The 16,658-nt window shown below is 52.2% G+C and overlaps 1 protein-coding gene across 1 annotated transcript in view; it reads left to right on the top strand.

Annotated features, from left to right (window-relative positions):
- SHB (SH2 domain containing adaptor protein B) overlaps positions 1-16,658 on the top strand; it is a 123,851-nt gene that overhangs the window by 66,176 nt on the left and 41,017 nt on the right. The window contains exon 3 of the mRNA XM_084898746.1: positions 10,481-10,696. Coding sequence (XP_084754872.1) covers positions 10,481-10,696 — 216 coding nt within the window. The remainder of the gene's footprint in view (positions 1-10,480; positions 10,697-16,658) is intronic.

A 16,658-nucleotide genomic window follows, 5' to 3' on the forward strand; every position in this document is an offset into this window, starting at 1 on the left:
ATCACTATTGACAGGAAAAGGCTGCTTGAAAGTGGTTCTACAGAGGTAGCTTTCAGGTTTCTCATTCTTGTGTGTAGCACCACACACACACCTTCCCCACTCCTCTTCCAAATAAAATAAATATAATCGGCCCTAACCAGTTTGGCTCAGTAGATAGAGCGTCAACTTGCGGACTGAAAGGTCCCAAGTTCAATTCCAGTCAAGGGCATGTACCTTGGTTGCGAGCACATCCCCATTAGGACGTGTGCAGGGGGCAGCTGATCAATGTTTCTCTCTCATCAATGTTCCTATCTCATTCTTTTCTTCTCTGTAAAAAATCAATAAAATATATATATATATATATATATATATATATATATATATATATATATATATATTTTAATACTTTGGTCAAAACTGGTTTGGCTCAGTGGATAGAGCGTCTGTCTGTGGACTGAAAGGTCCCAGGTTCGATTCCAGTTAAGGGCATGTACATTGGTTTCGGGCACATCCCAGTAGGGGGTGTGCAGGAGGCAGCTGGTTGATGCTTCTCTCTCATCAATGTTTCTAGCTCTCTATCCCTCTCTCTTCTTTGTAAAAAATCAATATATATATATATATATATATATATATATATATATATATATATAAACACTTTGGAGGAGGTTGCTGGAAGGTGGCTAGGATGCTTAAGCCAGGGACCCCACATGATGGCACAGGGTGCTCCTGCATATGTCGTCTTCTTCACATTCTGGAGCCATAGCACTGGACCAAGAAGCATGTGTAAACTTCCACTCTTTGAAGAACTGGATGGAGAGACTTTGGAGCCAGAGAGGCCTCTGAGACCATCTGCTACATCCCTTCCTGCTTTACCTGCAAGGAATCTCAGCCCCATAGACCAGGCGGTTGTCCAGAGTCACAAAGCTGGTCAGCACAGGGCCAGGCTGGTCTCAGGCCGGCAGCCTTGTCACCATCATCCAGAAGGTTGAGGTTGCCCAAGTCCCCAGGGGGATAAGTTCCTCTATTGAAGCAGTTCCAAAGCAGGGGAGGCTGGGACAGAGAGCTTGCCAGAGCTCAGCAAGTTGCTTCCGGCCAGACAGCTGTGCTGGGCACAGGGCACAATGCCAGCAACAGCCCTCAGCATGAGACAGTGACGTCATGACCAACAGCCACCACCAGGTGGGTTTGACCCATTTGGCTACAAACCTGGCACGTGGCAAGGGGTCACCTCCTCAGGTGAAGGGAAGTGTCATGCCCAGAAGGGACCTTGTCTCTGCCCTGGGAGGCTGGCACTCTGTTCCCAATGCCAGTTTGTAATCACTTGCGTAGGGCCAGCTAGCCTGGGACAGCAGCACGTGTTGGCTGTTCTCTCACATTTTAGAATGTGCTTGAATTCCCCCTTGACGGACAGCTCTCCTCATGATAGCGCCCTTGGCTTTCCTCCGACTGCTTAACCATGATTTCTGAAGGGACCTGTGTGTGATCCGAGTCGGATAAACCTCGATGACCTGTAACCTGCCTGGCACAGTGGGGCTGGCACCCGTGGTGAACGTGTTGGTGTTGTTTTGGACCTGGTAGAGTAGAGAAAGCACCGACGTGGATCAGAAAAATGGCGTAGACAGCTGCAGGGTTAAGAAGTTGAGCTCCTGGGCCCTAACCGGTTTGGCTCAGTGGATAGAGTGTCGACCTGCGGACTAAAAGGTCGCAGGTTCAATTCCGGTCAAGGGCATGTACCTTGGTTGCAGACACGTCCCCAGTAGGAGGTGTGCAAGAGGCAGCTGATCAATGTTTCTCTCTCATCAATGTTTCTATCTCATTCCTTTCTTCTCTGTAAAAAATCAATAAAATATTTTTTTTTAAAAAGTTGAGCTGCTGGGATTTAGAGCCAGGCTGCCTCCATCACTGACTTGCTCTATGACCCCCTCTACAGTGGTGATGTCAACAGTAGCCCCTCAGAGAGGCGCTGTGAGAATTACATGAAGGACTGGATGCAGTGCTCCTAGCACAGACCCCAGCCCAGCATGCCCTCAGTACTCGGTAATTCTTAGAGTGTTATCCACAGTTGAGCCTTCGAGACATTGTCTGAACCACTCAGCTTGTCTGAGCTGCAGGTGGGGAGGGGCTTGGGTGTGGTCATGGCTCCTCCAAGGCTCATTCTGGGGGGCGGGGGGGGGGGGGACCATGAGAACAGGCAGATGCGACTAGTCTGTCCCCCGTAGCTTTATCACATTAGCATGTATCCCGAGGCCTCTCTGGAAGCTGAGACCTCATCATGCCCGGCAGACTGGAAGATTGCACAAGTGGGCGGCTGGCCCTCTTTAGAAATACAACCATCAATACTCAGATGGCACAAGGCTGGACTCGCGTCTGGCTTGATTGCCAAGGCCCCAGGCAGTCCCTGCTGACCCTGGCCTCTGTCTGCAGCACAGAGGTCAGGGGGCGCCTGCCCCTCATCCTGGTGGAAATCCTCACTTCCATGTTTGGGGCTGTTGGCAGGAGTCTGTTTTCTTTCTGGATCCTGGGCATCCTCTGTCCACTTCTTGAAAGGGTGGAGCCCTCCTTGTTCGCCCAGTTGGACGTTCAGATCATCAGTAGCTGATTGCTACACCCTGGTGTTTCCTGCCGGCTTCTAAAAGACTGCTGTGTGTGTGAAAACGCAAACCTGATGAAGGCTCCTGGTCCACATTTGCCAGTTTCCAACCCTTCTGAGTCTGCAGCCTTCCGCTGCCCTCATGGCCCTCCATAGCACAGCTCTACTTTGCTTTTCTAGCCACTTCCCACCTCTTCTTATAAGCAATGGGCACAAAGCAATGCAAACAATTTGATTTTATCTCAAAATCCCTCTGCCCATTTAATTGTGCTTGTCTGGCCTTGGTCGCCCCTTCTCCTGGCGCCCTTGCCTTCACCTGTCAGAATCGTCCTCCTTCCCTTATATGCATTCTGCCTGGGCCTGCTGTGTGGTCTCTGACACCAGGCGGGTCCCTGGGCTTCCCCTGACCCCGGAGGGGCCTCCTTGCACTGGTACCTGAGATGCTATGAAATGCCACCTCCTTCCTAAAGTTCTTCAAACTCCCAAGGACTGCATTTGCTTTCTTCCTCCACCCAGCTGCCCCTGTCTGCACCACCTTAGGGTGCTTGGGGCCAGCCAGAACTGGTGAGCCCAGCCGAGCCTCTGACCTGTCTGAGCCTCAGTTTCTGCGTTGTAAAACACAGTCCCATTTGCCTCGCTAGGAATGATACACAGCCTGTGCCCAAGACGGTGTCTGGCACCAGCAGGTTTCAGTAACTTGTAATTGTTATTAACTCTGTGCTTATAGATGTTCCGGTCCCGATTCTCCTGATAAACCCAGAGATATTTGTGGTGAGGGGTAAGGGGTGGGGGGAGGGAGCCTCGTCTAACACCCTGGGAGTGCTCAGCACTCTAGCACACAGTAGGGGTTCAGTGGATATTTGAGAAAGCAAAGCAGGCAGGCTCCTGCTGGATCATATGGTTGGTACAGAATTGGAAGTCTGTCTCCGGGGGCAGTGGCTGCTCCAATGGAGATTTGTGAATGCACTGCCTCGGAGCAGCTAGTTCGCCTCAGTGAGTCTCCACAGGGGATGGTGACAGAACTGGGGCCTGCACCGCTCAGGCCCCCATCCCTGCACGCAAAGGCCACCCCGGGAAGAGTGCAGAGCGATGGGCAGTAATCACAGAGAGTGCCCGAGAGCGCTGTGAAGAGGCCCGTACGGCCTTTTAAATCCGAGGAAATCATGCTCGCTGTCACCCAGGATGCAGGCTCATCTCCCTCCTGGTGCCACAGAACAAGGGGCGCCAGGGCCCAGGCTGCCACTGTACAGATGACCCAGGGAGGGGAGCACACCAGGCTCCTGCCTCGGCCCCGGCCAGCGCCGGGCCTGCCCCGCTCCTGACGGCACCATTGCTCCTGCTCCACACCCGCTTCCTCAGAGCTCGCCCTCTGTTTCTCGGGTGTTTCTCCGCACGCCTGGAAAGGAGGTGGTAAGAGAACGCCAATTAGTCAGTCTCCTGGCTTCGAGACAGCTCCGGAAGCCAGACTAGATAGAGCAGGAGGGGCCTCCTGCTTGTGTCATGCTGGGTTTGTCTCCGGGCGTCGGTTCCCAGCCACCCTGCCCTGCCCTCGCTGGCCCGCAGTGTCCACCCAGGAGGCCTCCTGCTGCCACCTCGGCCTCCAAGGGACACCTGCATCCAGGCATCCGTGGAAGCGCCCTGGTCAGGAGAGTCTTTCTGCAGAAGCTTTTTAAGAGTTCGGGTGGGGATGGCGTCCCGCCTCCGCTTTGATGCGGTGCCCTGGAACTTGGCAGGGTTTCGGTTGCTTGTCTAATTAGAAACAGCCCCCCGCCATGCCGCGGAGCCCCTCACTCAGTCAGCAGTGCTGGGCGTGCTTTTCCGCACCCGGCCCGCCCGAAGTAGATGTCCCCGCCTCCGGATTAGACGCAGTCCGAGAAAAAGCTGTCGGGAAGCATCTAGGAAAGGCAGGAGTTAGAGGACTTGGGGCCTCCTCCCTGCTACTTCCTTCCCGTCCCCAGGCCTCCGTTCGTCCATCTGTAAAATGTAGACTCCTGGTCGGACTCCAGGTCGCCGAGACCTCCCCCGTGTGTTTCGCGTTGTGCACAAGACTTGAACCCAGGCGGGGTTCCCTCGTGGAGGCGCGAGATTGCCAAAGCAGCAGCTGACACGGGACATTGTGGGTCCAGAAATGGAAGTCGTTCTGAGGTTGGCCTGTGGGATCTCAGTAAGCAGGCCATTGTGGCTCTGGGGGACGTAGGGCCATCTCGGAGGGGGAGGGGTCTTAGAAGGGAGCTGCCCCGAAGATGGCCCAGTGGTGGTCACTGGGACAGTCCCTCCTGGAGTGCTCTCTGTGCAGCAGGCGCCATCCTCTACACTGAGTGCGAATCACAACTCATAGCATCCGTCCAAGGTGGGTGCTCAGGTAGCCACCTCAAGCGATGAGGAAACTGGGGTAGCTCGGCCCGGTCCCCACTGGGGCCAGGATTCAGGCCCAAGCCGTCTGGCAGGACCAGGGTTGTCAGCCATCACACTTGCCGTGGAACCTGTTGCTCACCTTGCCCAGGGCCTTGCCTCCCTTCCAGGTGGCTGGTGCAGGGCAGACCGAGTCAGGGTGGGTGTGTTGTCCTAGTAATGTCACCCTAGACCTCGGAGTCTTCAAAGCCGTGTGGGAGACGGCTCGTGGCACAGCCCACACGCTCTCCCCGGCTGAGGAGAGGTTTCACAGGCTGAGTGGGTCTGGCCTCCGTGGGCCACACGTCCCTCCGAGCTCTGCCACCCTGTGATTTGGGATCCGGTATGGATTCCCAGACAAGCCCAGCTGGGGAAATTAGAGGTGAGGGGCCTGCAGGCCAGCGTCTGTCATTTCCAGCGAGGCTCCTACACGTCTGTGCCAGCCTCGCCCGCCCAGCTCCGCCCTGCCCAGAGGTTCTAGGGCACCTCTCCATTGACACTCCTGGAGTGCCTTCCTGGGGCATTCAGGGCCATTCAGAACCCACTTCCACCTGCCTCTGGCTTCCCCTTTCACTGGCCCCTGGTGACCCTCCTTCCCCAGGTACACTTGTGCTCTCATCCCTTGTGCCTCCATCAAATTCTGTTTTCTGTGCCACAACCTCTTGTCTAAATGTTAAGGCCCTACCCAGTTTCCCCAGCTGAGCTGTAGTGCCCTGCCTGTTCCCTGATGCGGAGTCTGTGTCAGGGGCTCCCTGATGGCCAGGACTGTGCCTCATTCGTCTCCGTCCAGCTCTGGCTGGTGCTCCCTAAGACTGAAGCCAAGCCCCGCCCTCCTTTTCCTGTTTCTGAAGGGAAGGTAAAGTGGTAAAGAAAAGGTTTCTTTTCTTCCAGTTTTCTTACTAGTAAATGTATTTACCATAAAAGTGTGTTAGTGTATATTTTCATTTACTTGTGGGTTCATCTACTTTCAAAATGTAGACTTGAGGCTGACTATAATAAAAAGAAATGTGTATACTGAGGCTATTATAATAATCAAAGTCCATGTAGAAGGAAGGGCCAGAGGATCTACATAATATCTAAGCTAACATAGCTATTAAAGTTAACCCTCTAAATAAGCTAGGAGCTTCCTGGCAGCCAAAGGAAAATTCAAAAAAGGGGTGGGAGGCACCGAGTTGATGAATGCAGGCGTGAAATGTAGCATACAGCTTATTGCCTGTGGGCTTGGGGAACTCTAAACCTTCGTCAGATCCACTCAGGAGGCTCCTGGTTTGCACCAAGCTCTGTCCTGGGCCCCTCGCTCAGATAGTCCCCTGGCCCTTGCCTCTCCTTGGCCAGTCGGTCAGTGCACCTACCTCACCTCCTGGCCCTGTGCCCGTGGTGAATTCGCCCATGGTCTCTTTCAGTTCTTCTGCTGTTCTTTCTCCATACACAGTTCCACTTGGAAACTTCTCTACTCCAGAGGTCGAGAGAAATCCCCACCCTGTCAGTTTAATGTTTCTGCTCCCTGCCTCAGAGGTATGTAATCACAGCCTGCCACCCACTATTAAAGGGCATTTTCCATTAATATACAGATAGATGGTGATGTCCAGATAACACAGTGACTTCAAGCATATGGTCACCAGCTCCCCTATTAGATCAGCCTCTGGGTCGGCACAGATCGGTCCAGGTAACAAGGAGGATGGACCTGGTCATTAGGCAGGAGACGTGGTGTCTGGTGAGCTGGCCTGGTGTGACGGCCCTTGACTTCCTGGGGCTCTTGGCCAACCCCTCCTGGGAGAGAAGATGCTCCCTCAATGGGCCTTTTCTCGGGGGAAAGGCAGCTGCTTCCGAAACACGCACAGCGCCTGTAAGCCCGGCCTGCTTACAATTATATTTACTTTTGTGTCCCTGTCTTAATTACATTTTTTTATTTACTAGCATTTTTATTCATTTTTTAAAACCATGTTCAAAAATAGCGATGCAATAATTCCTTCCTCTCTACACAGTGGCTGTTTACCTTCCTGCCTCAGAGTTTCAGCCCCTTATTCATGTGTGATTACCGCTGCCATCGGAGTTTAGATATTATGGGATGCCGGCATTCAGCAGTCCCTACGCCAGGAGAAGGATTCCCGTCGGGCATGTTCACATTGTCCAGGATTTGTTTAGAAAACCCATATTATGCGGCTTGCTCTCTCAACACATAAACAATTTTGTGTTTTACTTTTTAACTTAGCATAATTTCATGCATGCTTTTCCATGTAGCTACATAATCTTCAGATTTATCATCTTAATGGCTGCTTAATATTCCATCCAGTTAGCATGCCATAATTTACTTAACCGTTCCCTATTGTCGGAGCCTTAATGAAAATTTGAATTCACCATGTAAAACGGAGGAAGCTTGTTTTAATGATTGCCATTATAACATCGGCTGCCCTAACTGCATGCCATTACTAACCCAGCTTTGTGAGGCGCAGATGCTTTGGGAACAATAAATCCTGGGTGAGAGGTGCACTCGCGAGGCCCTCTGATTTAATAGCTAATCTGTTCCCTGGCACGTGTTTTCCTTTTAGGTCGGTATTTATGTAGGGATATCCGTCTCTTCTGAATACGGCCTAATACTGAACTGCAACATGGCTGTCGGGGACTTTCAGGAATTAATTGGAGTCGGGGGCAAATCTGGCTGTCAGTTGTCACTCATTTACCCCACCCAGATCCATTCAATATGTTTGCAGCCAGGCTCTGAGAGAGGGTAAGGGGCCCACAGAAATGCATCTGCGAATTGCTTTCTGGTGCTTAAGACTACATGGTGATTCGGATGCAAAGTGCTTTGTAAACTGCAGTTTACCCAGTCGTGGCTGCTGTCCTGCTTCTGAAATAGGATGGAGAACAAAGGAGTTTTCCTGGGTCAGAGCCTCTCTGTGTTCCCCCTGTCTTCAGCGCTCAGAATTCTCCAGACAGGAGGCAAGGCTGCACTCCTTAGGAACCAGAGCGAGAGGGACACAGATGACAGTGACCTTACAAAGCAGGTCAGATCCCTTGTCTACAGTGCTTTATAGTTGGTCTTCACCTTCAGCCAACCAAATTCTACCTTTTTTTAAAAGAAAAAAAAAAATGATTTTAGAGAGAGGAAGGGGGGAAATGAGAGAGAGAAAAACATTGATGTGTGAGAGAGAAGCATTGATCAGTTGCCTCCTGCACTGGCCTGACCAGGGATTAAATCTGCAACCAGAGTAAGTGCCTTGACTGGAATCTTGAACCCACCTTTTTAGTGTACAGGATGATACTCCAACTCACTGAGCCACACAGGTCAGGCCAAGTTCTACCTTCTATAGCTCTTCTCACTTCCTCTTCTCTCTCCCCGCCCCCATGGAATCGGAAGTATCATCCCCAAAACTAACAAATTTACTCACAATAATGCCAAAGTATGGGACATGCTCTCAGAGGAGACAGGATTTTAAGTGGCCTGAGAACCATGTTGTAAGAAGGTTTTTTTCCCTTTTCATTCTCTCTAAAAGGAGAAAGTGACAAGGAAACTCTCTTTCTGGTGCTTGCGTCCCTGACAGCTGTCCAGTATCTGCTCATCTCCTGTTCAGCCAAGGGGAAGCAGCCTCTGGCTGGCCTCCTGGTGGGCAGTGGTACCTGCCTGGCCGAGTTACTCCTCCCTCATTCCTTTTATGTTTATCAACAGATGGCTTACTTTTTAAATATCATTTTCTCTAAGAAGTGAATGAATAAATGTGGTAAATAATAACCTAGTTGGCCCTCAAAAAATGGCAAACGTATGACTAAATGAAGTTTGGGAAGCATTTCCCTAACGTTATTGAACGTCCACACTGCCGGCCCCGGCACAGCCCCAGTTGGCTTCTGTTGTGTCAGGGCCTGTACTCGGGCTAGGACATCTGTCACCCCAAGACCTGGCCTAAAAGCAGTGCTCTTGCTTGGAAGGGCTGTCATCGCTCATGTGTTTTGTCAGTTGCTCTTTAAGGCACATATGATTCTGTGTATCTCTCTGCCATTGGAACTCTGATTTGGAGAATGTGTAAACAACTCACTCTCACGACCCTCACCCCTTTTGTGTCAAACCTCACCTCCACCCTCTCATCTCCTTGGACCCAGTACTCCAACAAAAGTGGACAGTGACTAGATATACAATGGAATATTATTCGGCCTTTAAAAAAAAAAAAGAAATTCTGACACATACTACAACATGGAAGAACCTTAAAACATTATGCTAAGTGAAATAAGCCAGGCACAGGACAAATATCCCAAGATTCGCCTTAGATGAGGTACCTCAAGTATCAAATGTACAGAGAGAAATAGCATGGTGCTTACCAAGGGCTGGGAGAGGGAGGAATGGGGAGCCATTGTTTAATGGTCCAGAGCTTCCGTTTGAGAAGACGGGTAAGTCCTGGAGATGGACGTGGTGGTGAGGGTTGAATATACTTAATACCACGGAACTGTTCACTCAGAATGGTCAAAATGGCACATGTGATATGTTCCACCAGGAAAGCAGGCAGGGAGCATTCTCCCCAGCCCCACCGACTTGGCCCTGGTCCTACCCCCGGGAATCCTGCCCTCTCCCACTTCCCACCTGTCAGAGCTGTCAGTTCCAATGTCTTCTGCTCCTGCCTCAACCCTCACAGGCCCCTTCGCTGTACAGTGTCATGGTGATTTGGGTTGTTGTATCTCTTCTGGAAACGCAGCCTCTGCAGCAAACCCTCCCTTCCCTGTGCCCCATGCGGGCCCTGCACACGGTGGGTGTGGATCGGAGCAGGGAGAGTATTTCTGTTTGGCTCAGAAGCACCCAACTGTAGCATCCTTGCATCCCTCTTTTGCCCCCACTGGCCTCCCGGGAATGATGTAGCCCCTCCGTCCACATGGGAGCCGGTGCTGGCACCCTCCCCGGGAGACTAAGAGCTTTCCTTCCTCATTCAGAAGTGGACTGGACACCTGCTCTCACATCCCTCAGGGGTGCTCCGTGTGTTAGGAGACAGGCAGGCTCTGGGGGAGGTGGGAATGCTGGGAAGGAGCCACTTCACAGGGGAGAAAACCGCGGCCCCAGGCTCCCTGGGGAGGCTTGTTGGGCCTTTTAAAATGAAGATGCAGCTAGGTGGAAACTTGAGGGCCGTTCGTTGTTCAGCCCAGAATGCAGAGCCGTCCTATTGGAGGAGGCTCCACTGGTCTGTGAAGCGAGGGTGAGAGCTCTGTGTGCTCGGCTGGTGTGGGAACACGCCTGGGACATCGTGTGCACGACGGGGCCGTGCCCTTGAGATTGCAGTGAGCCTTCTACCCTCTCTCATCAGGCCTGGGAGCCTGAGGTCTTTGTGAGGAAACCTTGCCCGGGGAGAGCAGCGATGCTGCCTTCAAGGGGTGGGAGGAGCAATTGAACGCAGGAAAGGGGGCTGTTCCTGTGCGGTCATCACCTCCTTTGTCCTTGGCTGGTGGCTCTGAACCCCTGTGGGTGTCACCTGGCAGATCCCAGGTGAGGAAGTGTGGGTTTCAATTCCATGACACCTGCTTCCTTTTTTCCCCCCCCTGCAGAATTTCAGAGGCAGGAAAGCGTCCGGTCCCAGCACAAAGGCATCCAGTTGTACGACACCCCTTACGAACCCGAGGGCCAAAGCTTTGACTCGGACTCGGAGAGCACAGTCAGCCCCCGACTGCGGGAGAGCAAGCTGCCCCAGGATGACGACAGGCCCGCCGACGAGTACGACCAGCCGTGGGAGTGGAACCGGGTCACCATCCCAGCCCTGGCAGGTAAGGAGCCAGCGGCCCTGCTCAGAGGCGGCACTGGCCCACGCCAGACACCCGCCTTTGGTAAAGGGAGTCCGTGCGCGGTCCCTGCCTGCTCAGATAAGCCCAGGGCTGCATTGGGTAATCCAGTCGGGCTGTCCTTGCTCCTGGTTCAGCCGACCCCCTCAAAAACGAGAGTCCTGGAGGGGAGGGAGGCCAGGCCAAGAGGAAATCCTGGGTCTCAGTTCCTGTCTCCCCAGTCTTCATAGAAGCCCCAGCAGATCTCATTGTCTGGCTCTGTCTCGGTCCTGTCGGTAATGCTCTAACGCACTGAAGCTAAGATCTCAGGCTTCAGAAAGGAACTTTCTTAGAAACTAAAACAAAACCAATCTGCCTTGTTCTCCTGTTGGGCCTGAGGGAACCCAATGCCACACCTAGTTGTGCAGCTTGCTAGGCCTGTATGTGGCCAGGGCTGTCCCGGCTTACCACGGACCAGTTCACAGAGCAGGGCCTTGGGCACATCCTGACCTCAGGGCTGGCTCACCCCTGGCCAAGAGCCCCTGGAATGACTCAGGTGCCCCCCTTCCGCCCCACTCTGAGGCTGGGTTCCAGCCTTTTGGAAAACAGTCTGCCAAGTGCCTCAAGGTCTTGAGCTTGTTCATTCCCTTCGATTCTGGTTCCAGTCCTTGGGATTCGTGCCGAGGTTACGATCTAAAATTCAGAAAAGGCATTGCTCAGGGGCCTGAAAAATGGGGAACAACCTGAATGCCCAGCAGCTAGGGGCTGGTTAAGTGGAATATTGTGCAGCCACTAAAGGTGCTCTTTATAAAGAGTTTATGACAACCGAGTGAAATGCTCCTGTCCAATTTTAAGAGATGAAAAGCTAGACACACACACACACACAAAAATCTTATGCATTTAAAAATTTAGGCATGTAAAAAAGAGACATTGAATTGAATGACTAATTCTTACCACATTGAAGGTCATAAAGGGAGCGTTTTTATTTTTAATTTCTTTTAAATCTACATTTCTCAGACTTTCCTTTTTTCATGCACAACTAGACCCTTCCTCCCTTTTTGGGCCCCAACAGTGAGTTCCCCATCCCGATGCCCATTCTGCTCACAGTTCCCTGGACGTACCACTGTGCACATCCTGTCCCTTCTGCCCTTACACGCCTTTCCCTCCTGCATCTTAACCTGGAAAAACCCCGGGCCTCCTTTGGGGCCCAGCTCAAACGTCGCCCCCTCTGTGAGTCTGCCCTGGTGCAGCCATGCATCCCATGGGCTTCCTTTCTGCCTCTCCGGCCTGGCAAGCTTCCTGCGCTCATCCCCGGGGGACATTCGTCTCACTGTGGAGAGTTTGTTCTGTAGGTGCTGGTCCCGCCCGCCAGGCTCTGAGCACTTGGCTGAGTGCCAGGGGTGAGGTAGTCGTGTGGCTGAAGGTCCTCGGTCATCTCAGGTCTCCTTTCTTCCCCCCGGCACAAGGGAATCCGAGGACCGTCCCTGTGCCCTCGCATAGCTGATGAGGGGTGAGGTTCCTCCTGGATGTGAGAGGAGCTAGGAGCCAGTGCTGCCTTTTGTTTGCAAAGAACTTGCTCTTTGCAAACACCAGTTTCATGTGACAACCCTTCCAGTTACCAAGGGCCAGTGGCAGGAGGTAGCCCTGCAGACAGGTATGGGGTCCCACCCCTCCCCTCTCCTGGACTGAGCGCATGCAGGTCACTCGGAACTGTGCTGCTTTTGATGCTCTAGTCTAGTCTGGCGCCTCGCTGCTCCAAATGTGGCCCCTGGACCAGCGGCTGGTGAGAAATGTAGGGTCTTGGGTCCCATCCCAGACCGGTAGAGTCAGAACCTGTTTTAATAAGACAGCTAGGTGATTCCTGTGCATGTCCAAGTGAAAAACACTTGCCCTCTCAGACATCATTTCTTCTGACAGCTCTCGGGCTAGCACGGGCCCACTTCCACCCAGCACTGGTTTTAGAACGTCTGCAAACCTCTATCCGGACTTGGTTTATGTCACTGAATTGTATCACAAGTGCTATGGGGCGATGGGGAGACAGACTCGGATCACGCCCCTGTCTGTGTCTCTTGGAGTCGCTTATCTCTGTGAACTGCTCTGGAGCATGTCCGGCAGTGCTTTTCCCAAGAAGCTTTTGGCTCAGGTCTGACTCCTGGGGCACAGGAGAAAGCTGTTCACTCGGGCGGGAGGGACTGTGAGCGGGGCCTTCAGTCATGGCTGGGTCCCTCCCGGTGTCCGTGCACAGAGCGTGTGTGGTGCAGCGTTGGTAAGTGAGGAGCAGCTCCTGTTCCCAGCCCAGAGTGCAGACAGAGTGAGAGTGGATGGGCCACCTGTCAGGTAATGAGGATGGGTTATAGCAGCTCCACTGGCTCGGTTTCTAAAGTGCTGCCGTGGTCCCATTTGTAAACCCAAAGTGTGGCTGCTCAGGAGTGAAGGATAATGTTCCCACCTGGGTGAGCAGTGTGTGTGTGTGTGTGTGTGTGTGTGTGTGAGAGAGAGAGAGAGAGAGAGAGAGAGAGAGAGAGAGAGAGAGATTCTGTGTGCAAGTCGTAAGTGTAGTCAGGGAGCGGGTAGGCCCTGCCTCCCTTATTACAAACCTATTCAAGATGCTCCTCACAGCTTTTCTGGGCTCTCAGGAGTCTGTGATGGGTCGTCGTAACCTGGGGTACGAGATCCTTAGCTGGGGAACGTCTGTGAGGGATTAAGTTGCCTGGGCAGAATCATTACCACCTCTTCGCATGCTTCGAATCCTCTGATTCTGCATGGTTACCTTGGATGAGGACACCTGGTAGTGTTCTCAGGTTCCCACAGGGTGTGGTGTGTCAGGTCCCCCAAAAGGCAAAACGGGGCCCACCAAGGAAGAGACATGGATTTAGGGTCCAGGTGAGTAATAAGGACTTCAGTTACACCTGAAAGCATGTAACAAGCTTCCCCTGGCTGGGAAAGTGCTGGCATTTACTAAGCACAGTCTGTGGGCATTATCCCATTTAACCCTCACACCTTGAGTGCGGCTCTTCCACAAAATACCACGTGTAGGCGCGCACGTACAGTGCGACTGAAACTTCGTGGCCCATGAGCAGAAGCAGGTTTTCTGCCTGGGCGAGTCTATTTTGAAGAAATGGCATTAGAACACTCAAGGGGCCAAAGAGCTGCACGTGGCTCTTGAGCTGTGGTTTGCCGACCACTGTTCTAGGACATTAGTTTCCTCCATTTAAGGAAATTGAGGAAACTGAGGTGCAGAGAGAAGAAATGACTTGCCCAGGGGCCATAGCTAGTCAGCCAGGGAGCTGGGATTTGAACCTGCAAATTCCAACTCCAGAGCCCAACCCCTAAGCCAGTTGACCTCTGGACTCCCTGCTGCTCTCTAAGATGCTGCATAAAATACAGTCAGAGCCCTCACCCTCCCAGAGCCCCCAGGAAATGTCCCGTGCCTTTCATCAGCCTTGCACCAGTTTCCCCATTTGTTTACAGTTGGCAGGATACATCCTGGGATGTGTGTTCCCACTTGGAATGGTTCCCACTGAAGATTCTGTTGGAGCCCAAGTTCTGGAGGTTTGAGCCTGCATGGGGGTGACTAGAGCCATCCCACAGTTTGGTCATGCTCTGCCACCACTCAGCACAGAGAGGGCCCTCGTACCACGGCTTCTCACTCCCTCTTGTCCAGCTAAGGAAACTGAGGCCTAGCGAGGGGAAAGGAACTGCTAGAGACCTCTGAGCAGAGCCAGTCAGGCCATACTTAGATGATGGATCAGCATTTCCTTTAATCCAGTGAGTAAATTAAAAGCTATGTCCTTCATGGGATTGGCAATCACCTCTGAGGGGCAGGTGGTCAGAGTGCTTCCGCGAGGAGCCAGGCACAGAAGAGCGTGTAAAGAGCACCCTCAAGAGCGCTTAGAGAACCGTCATTTCATTTGCAACTCGCCGACGGAAGGCTTGTCTCTGTTGAAGCTACTTTTCAGGCAGTGTCATGGGTTCAGCCAGTGACGGGTCTGCCTCCCAGCAAAGACAGAAGAACGATCCATGACTCATTGCTGAGCTGCGTTATTTAAGGTACTTGTCTTATCTTCCCCACCAGCTCCTTGGTAGGTTTCTCTACCCTAGAAAACTCAGGACAGTGTCTTGCACATCTGGACTCAATGGAGCTGTAGAAGGAGTCAGACAATCCTATGTTCACATGCAAACCCACCATCTGTGGGACCTCAGACAAGATATTGCAATCTCCTGAGTCTTAGTTTCCCCATCTGTAAAATGGGGATAGTCACCACCCTTGCCAGGCTGGATCTCTGTGATAAGAAGGGGAAAGAGCTGAATGAACAGACTTTGTAAGCCCTAAAGGGTCACACATGAGAGAATGGTTAGTGTTCAGGGAAGGCTTGCTGTATTACATAAAATTTAATTTAATATTAAAACAGTACTACTGCATAAAGAGGTACTTAGAGGGCACAGAGGACCCATTTACAAAGCTCATTCCCACTTATGCCTGGCAATGAGATGCATAGATGGCGTGGGAAGCAATGTTTTAGTAGGAAATCCTAAATCTCAATTCCAGCAATAGTTCTAACCATGAGCCACTTGGGTCTTCCATTCTTTATTCACTGGTTCCTGGGTGTGACAAAATGGATTAGTTGGCTTGCCCAGAGCATTCGTCAGAATCACCTGGAAGAAGCATTAAACAGATTTGGGGGTTCCACCCCCCCAGAATTCCAAGTTCAGTGAGTTCTGGGGTGAGGTGTGAGAATTTGCAATTCTAATAAGGTCCCGGGTGTTGCTGATGCTGCTGATCTGGGGACCTTACTTTGAGAACCTCCTAGAACATACTCAGTGCGTACTGTGTTAGGTGCTGGGGTCAGAGTGGAGTTAGGGAGGGGAGATCACAGCTTGGCTTGGCTGGTATCAATGCCACCTACTCCAGGAAGCCTTCCTGACATGGCCTGTCCCTTCCCCACTCCTCTGTGCTCCCGCCACCTTCTAGCTGGATATGCATTGGTTTATTCTGGAACAGACAGGTACACACCTGTCACTGTCAGCGTGGAGGACAGGGGGAGATGCTAATGCTCTGTTGTTCGCCTCCTAGCCAGGCACCCTCTTGAGTTCTGACACCTTCCCAGCCTCATCAAGTGAGGCTAAAAGGGCAAAGAAAAGGAAAGTAAGATCCCAGGATGTCTGCTTCCTAAATAAGTGTGAGTCATCTCTGAGCCAGCTCAGTTGGCTAATATAAAATAACCCTATTAAGTAAGGTGAGGGGCGGGGGGGGCCGTGAGGAAGGACAGAATAGTAACACTTAGTGAGCACCAATTATGAAGCTGGCAAGCCCTGTAACATGGGTGTGGCTTCATTGTCATTACACAGGGGATGAGGCTCAGAGAGGGTGAGCAGCTTGCCCACAGTCACACAGCTAATGCACTCTGGTCGGTCTGACTGCAAAGCCTCTACTCTCCACGGCTGCATTGACATCCCGAGTGTGGAAAGGGCAGGTCTGAACATTCCCTTTACCTGTGCTGGTGTGAGTTGGCTTGCGTTGTTGAGGCAGAAGCAGTTGTGCCCACTTCGTGCCTCATCACTATCACCATCAAACACAAAACGCTCCGAAGCTGGTAGCGCTGACGTGTGTGCCAGGCACTGCTCCAGACTTGCTGTTCCCACTGAGCCTGTGACTCATCCCCTGGCACTCGGAACAAACAGGCTTGGCCTCTGCGGAGGGTTCCTCGGGGAATCAGACCTGCCACCCTCACCTGGTGCACCCAGGGAACACCACCTTCTCCACCATTGGCTCCGTTGGGCTCCCATGATGCTTCCTGCCTCCTGCACAGCTTCCCAGAATGCCTTGGGCCTGCAAGGAAATTAACAATTGTGTCTGTACCAAGAGCTTTTTGCTCTGTACTAATGAGTAACAGTTGTAATTAATATTTAACACGTGTGAACAGCAGGTCTGCGGAGAAAGGGGGGGGTTAAATGAGAGAGCTGGGAT

This window comes from Pipistrellus hanaki (assembly GCF_964339955.1).
Source record: "Pipistrellus hanaki genome assembly, chromosome: 11".
Lineage (NCBI taxonomy): Eukaryota > Metazoa > Chordata > Mammalia > Chiroptera > Vespertilionidae > Pipistrellus > Pipistrellus hanaki.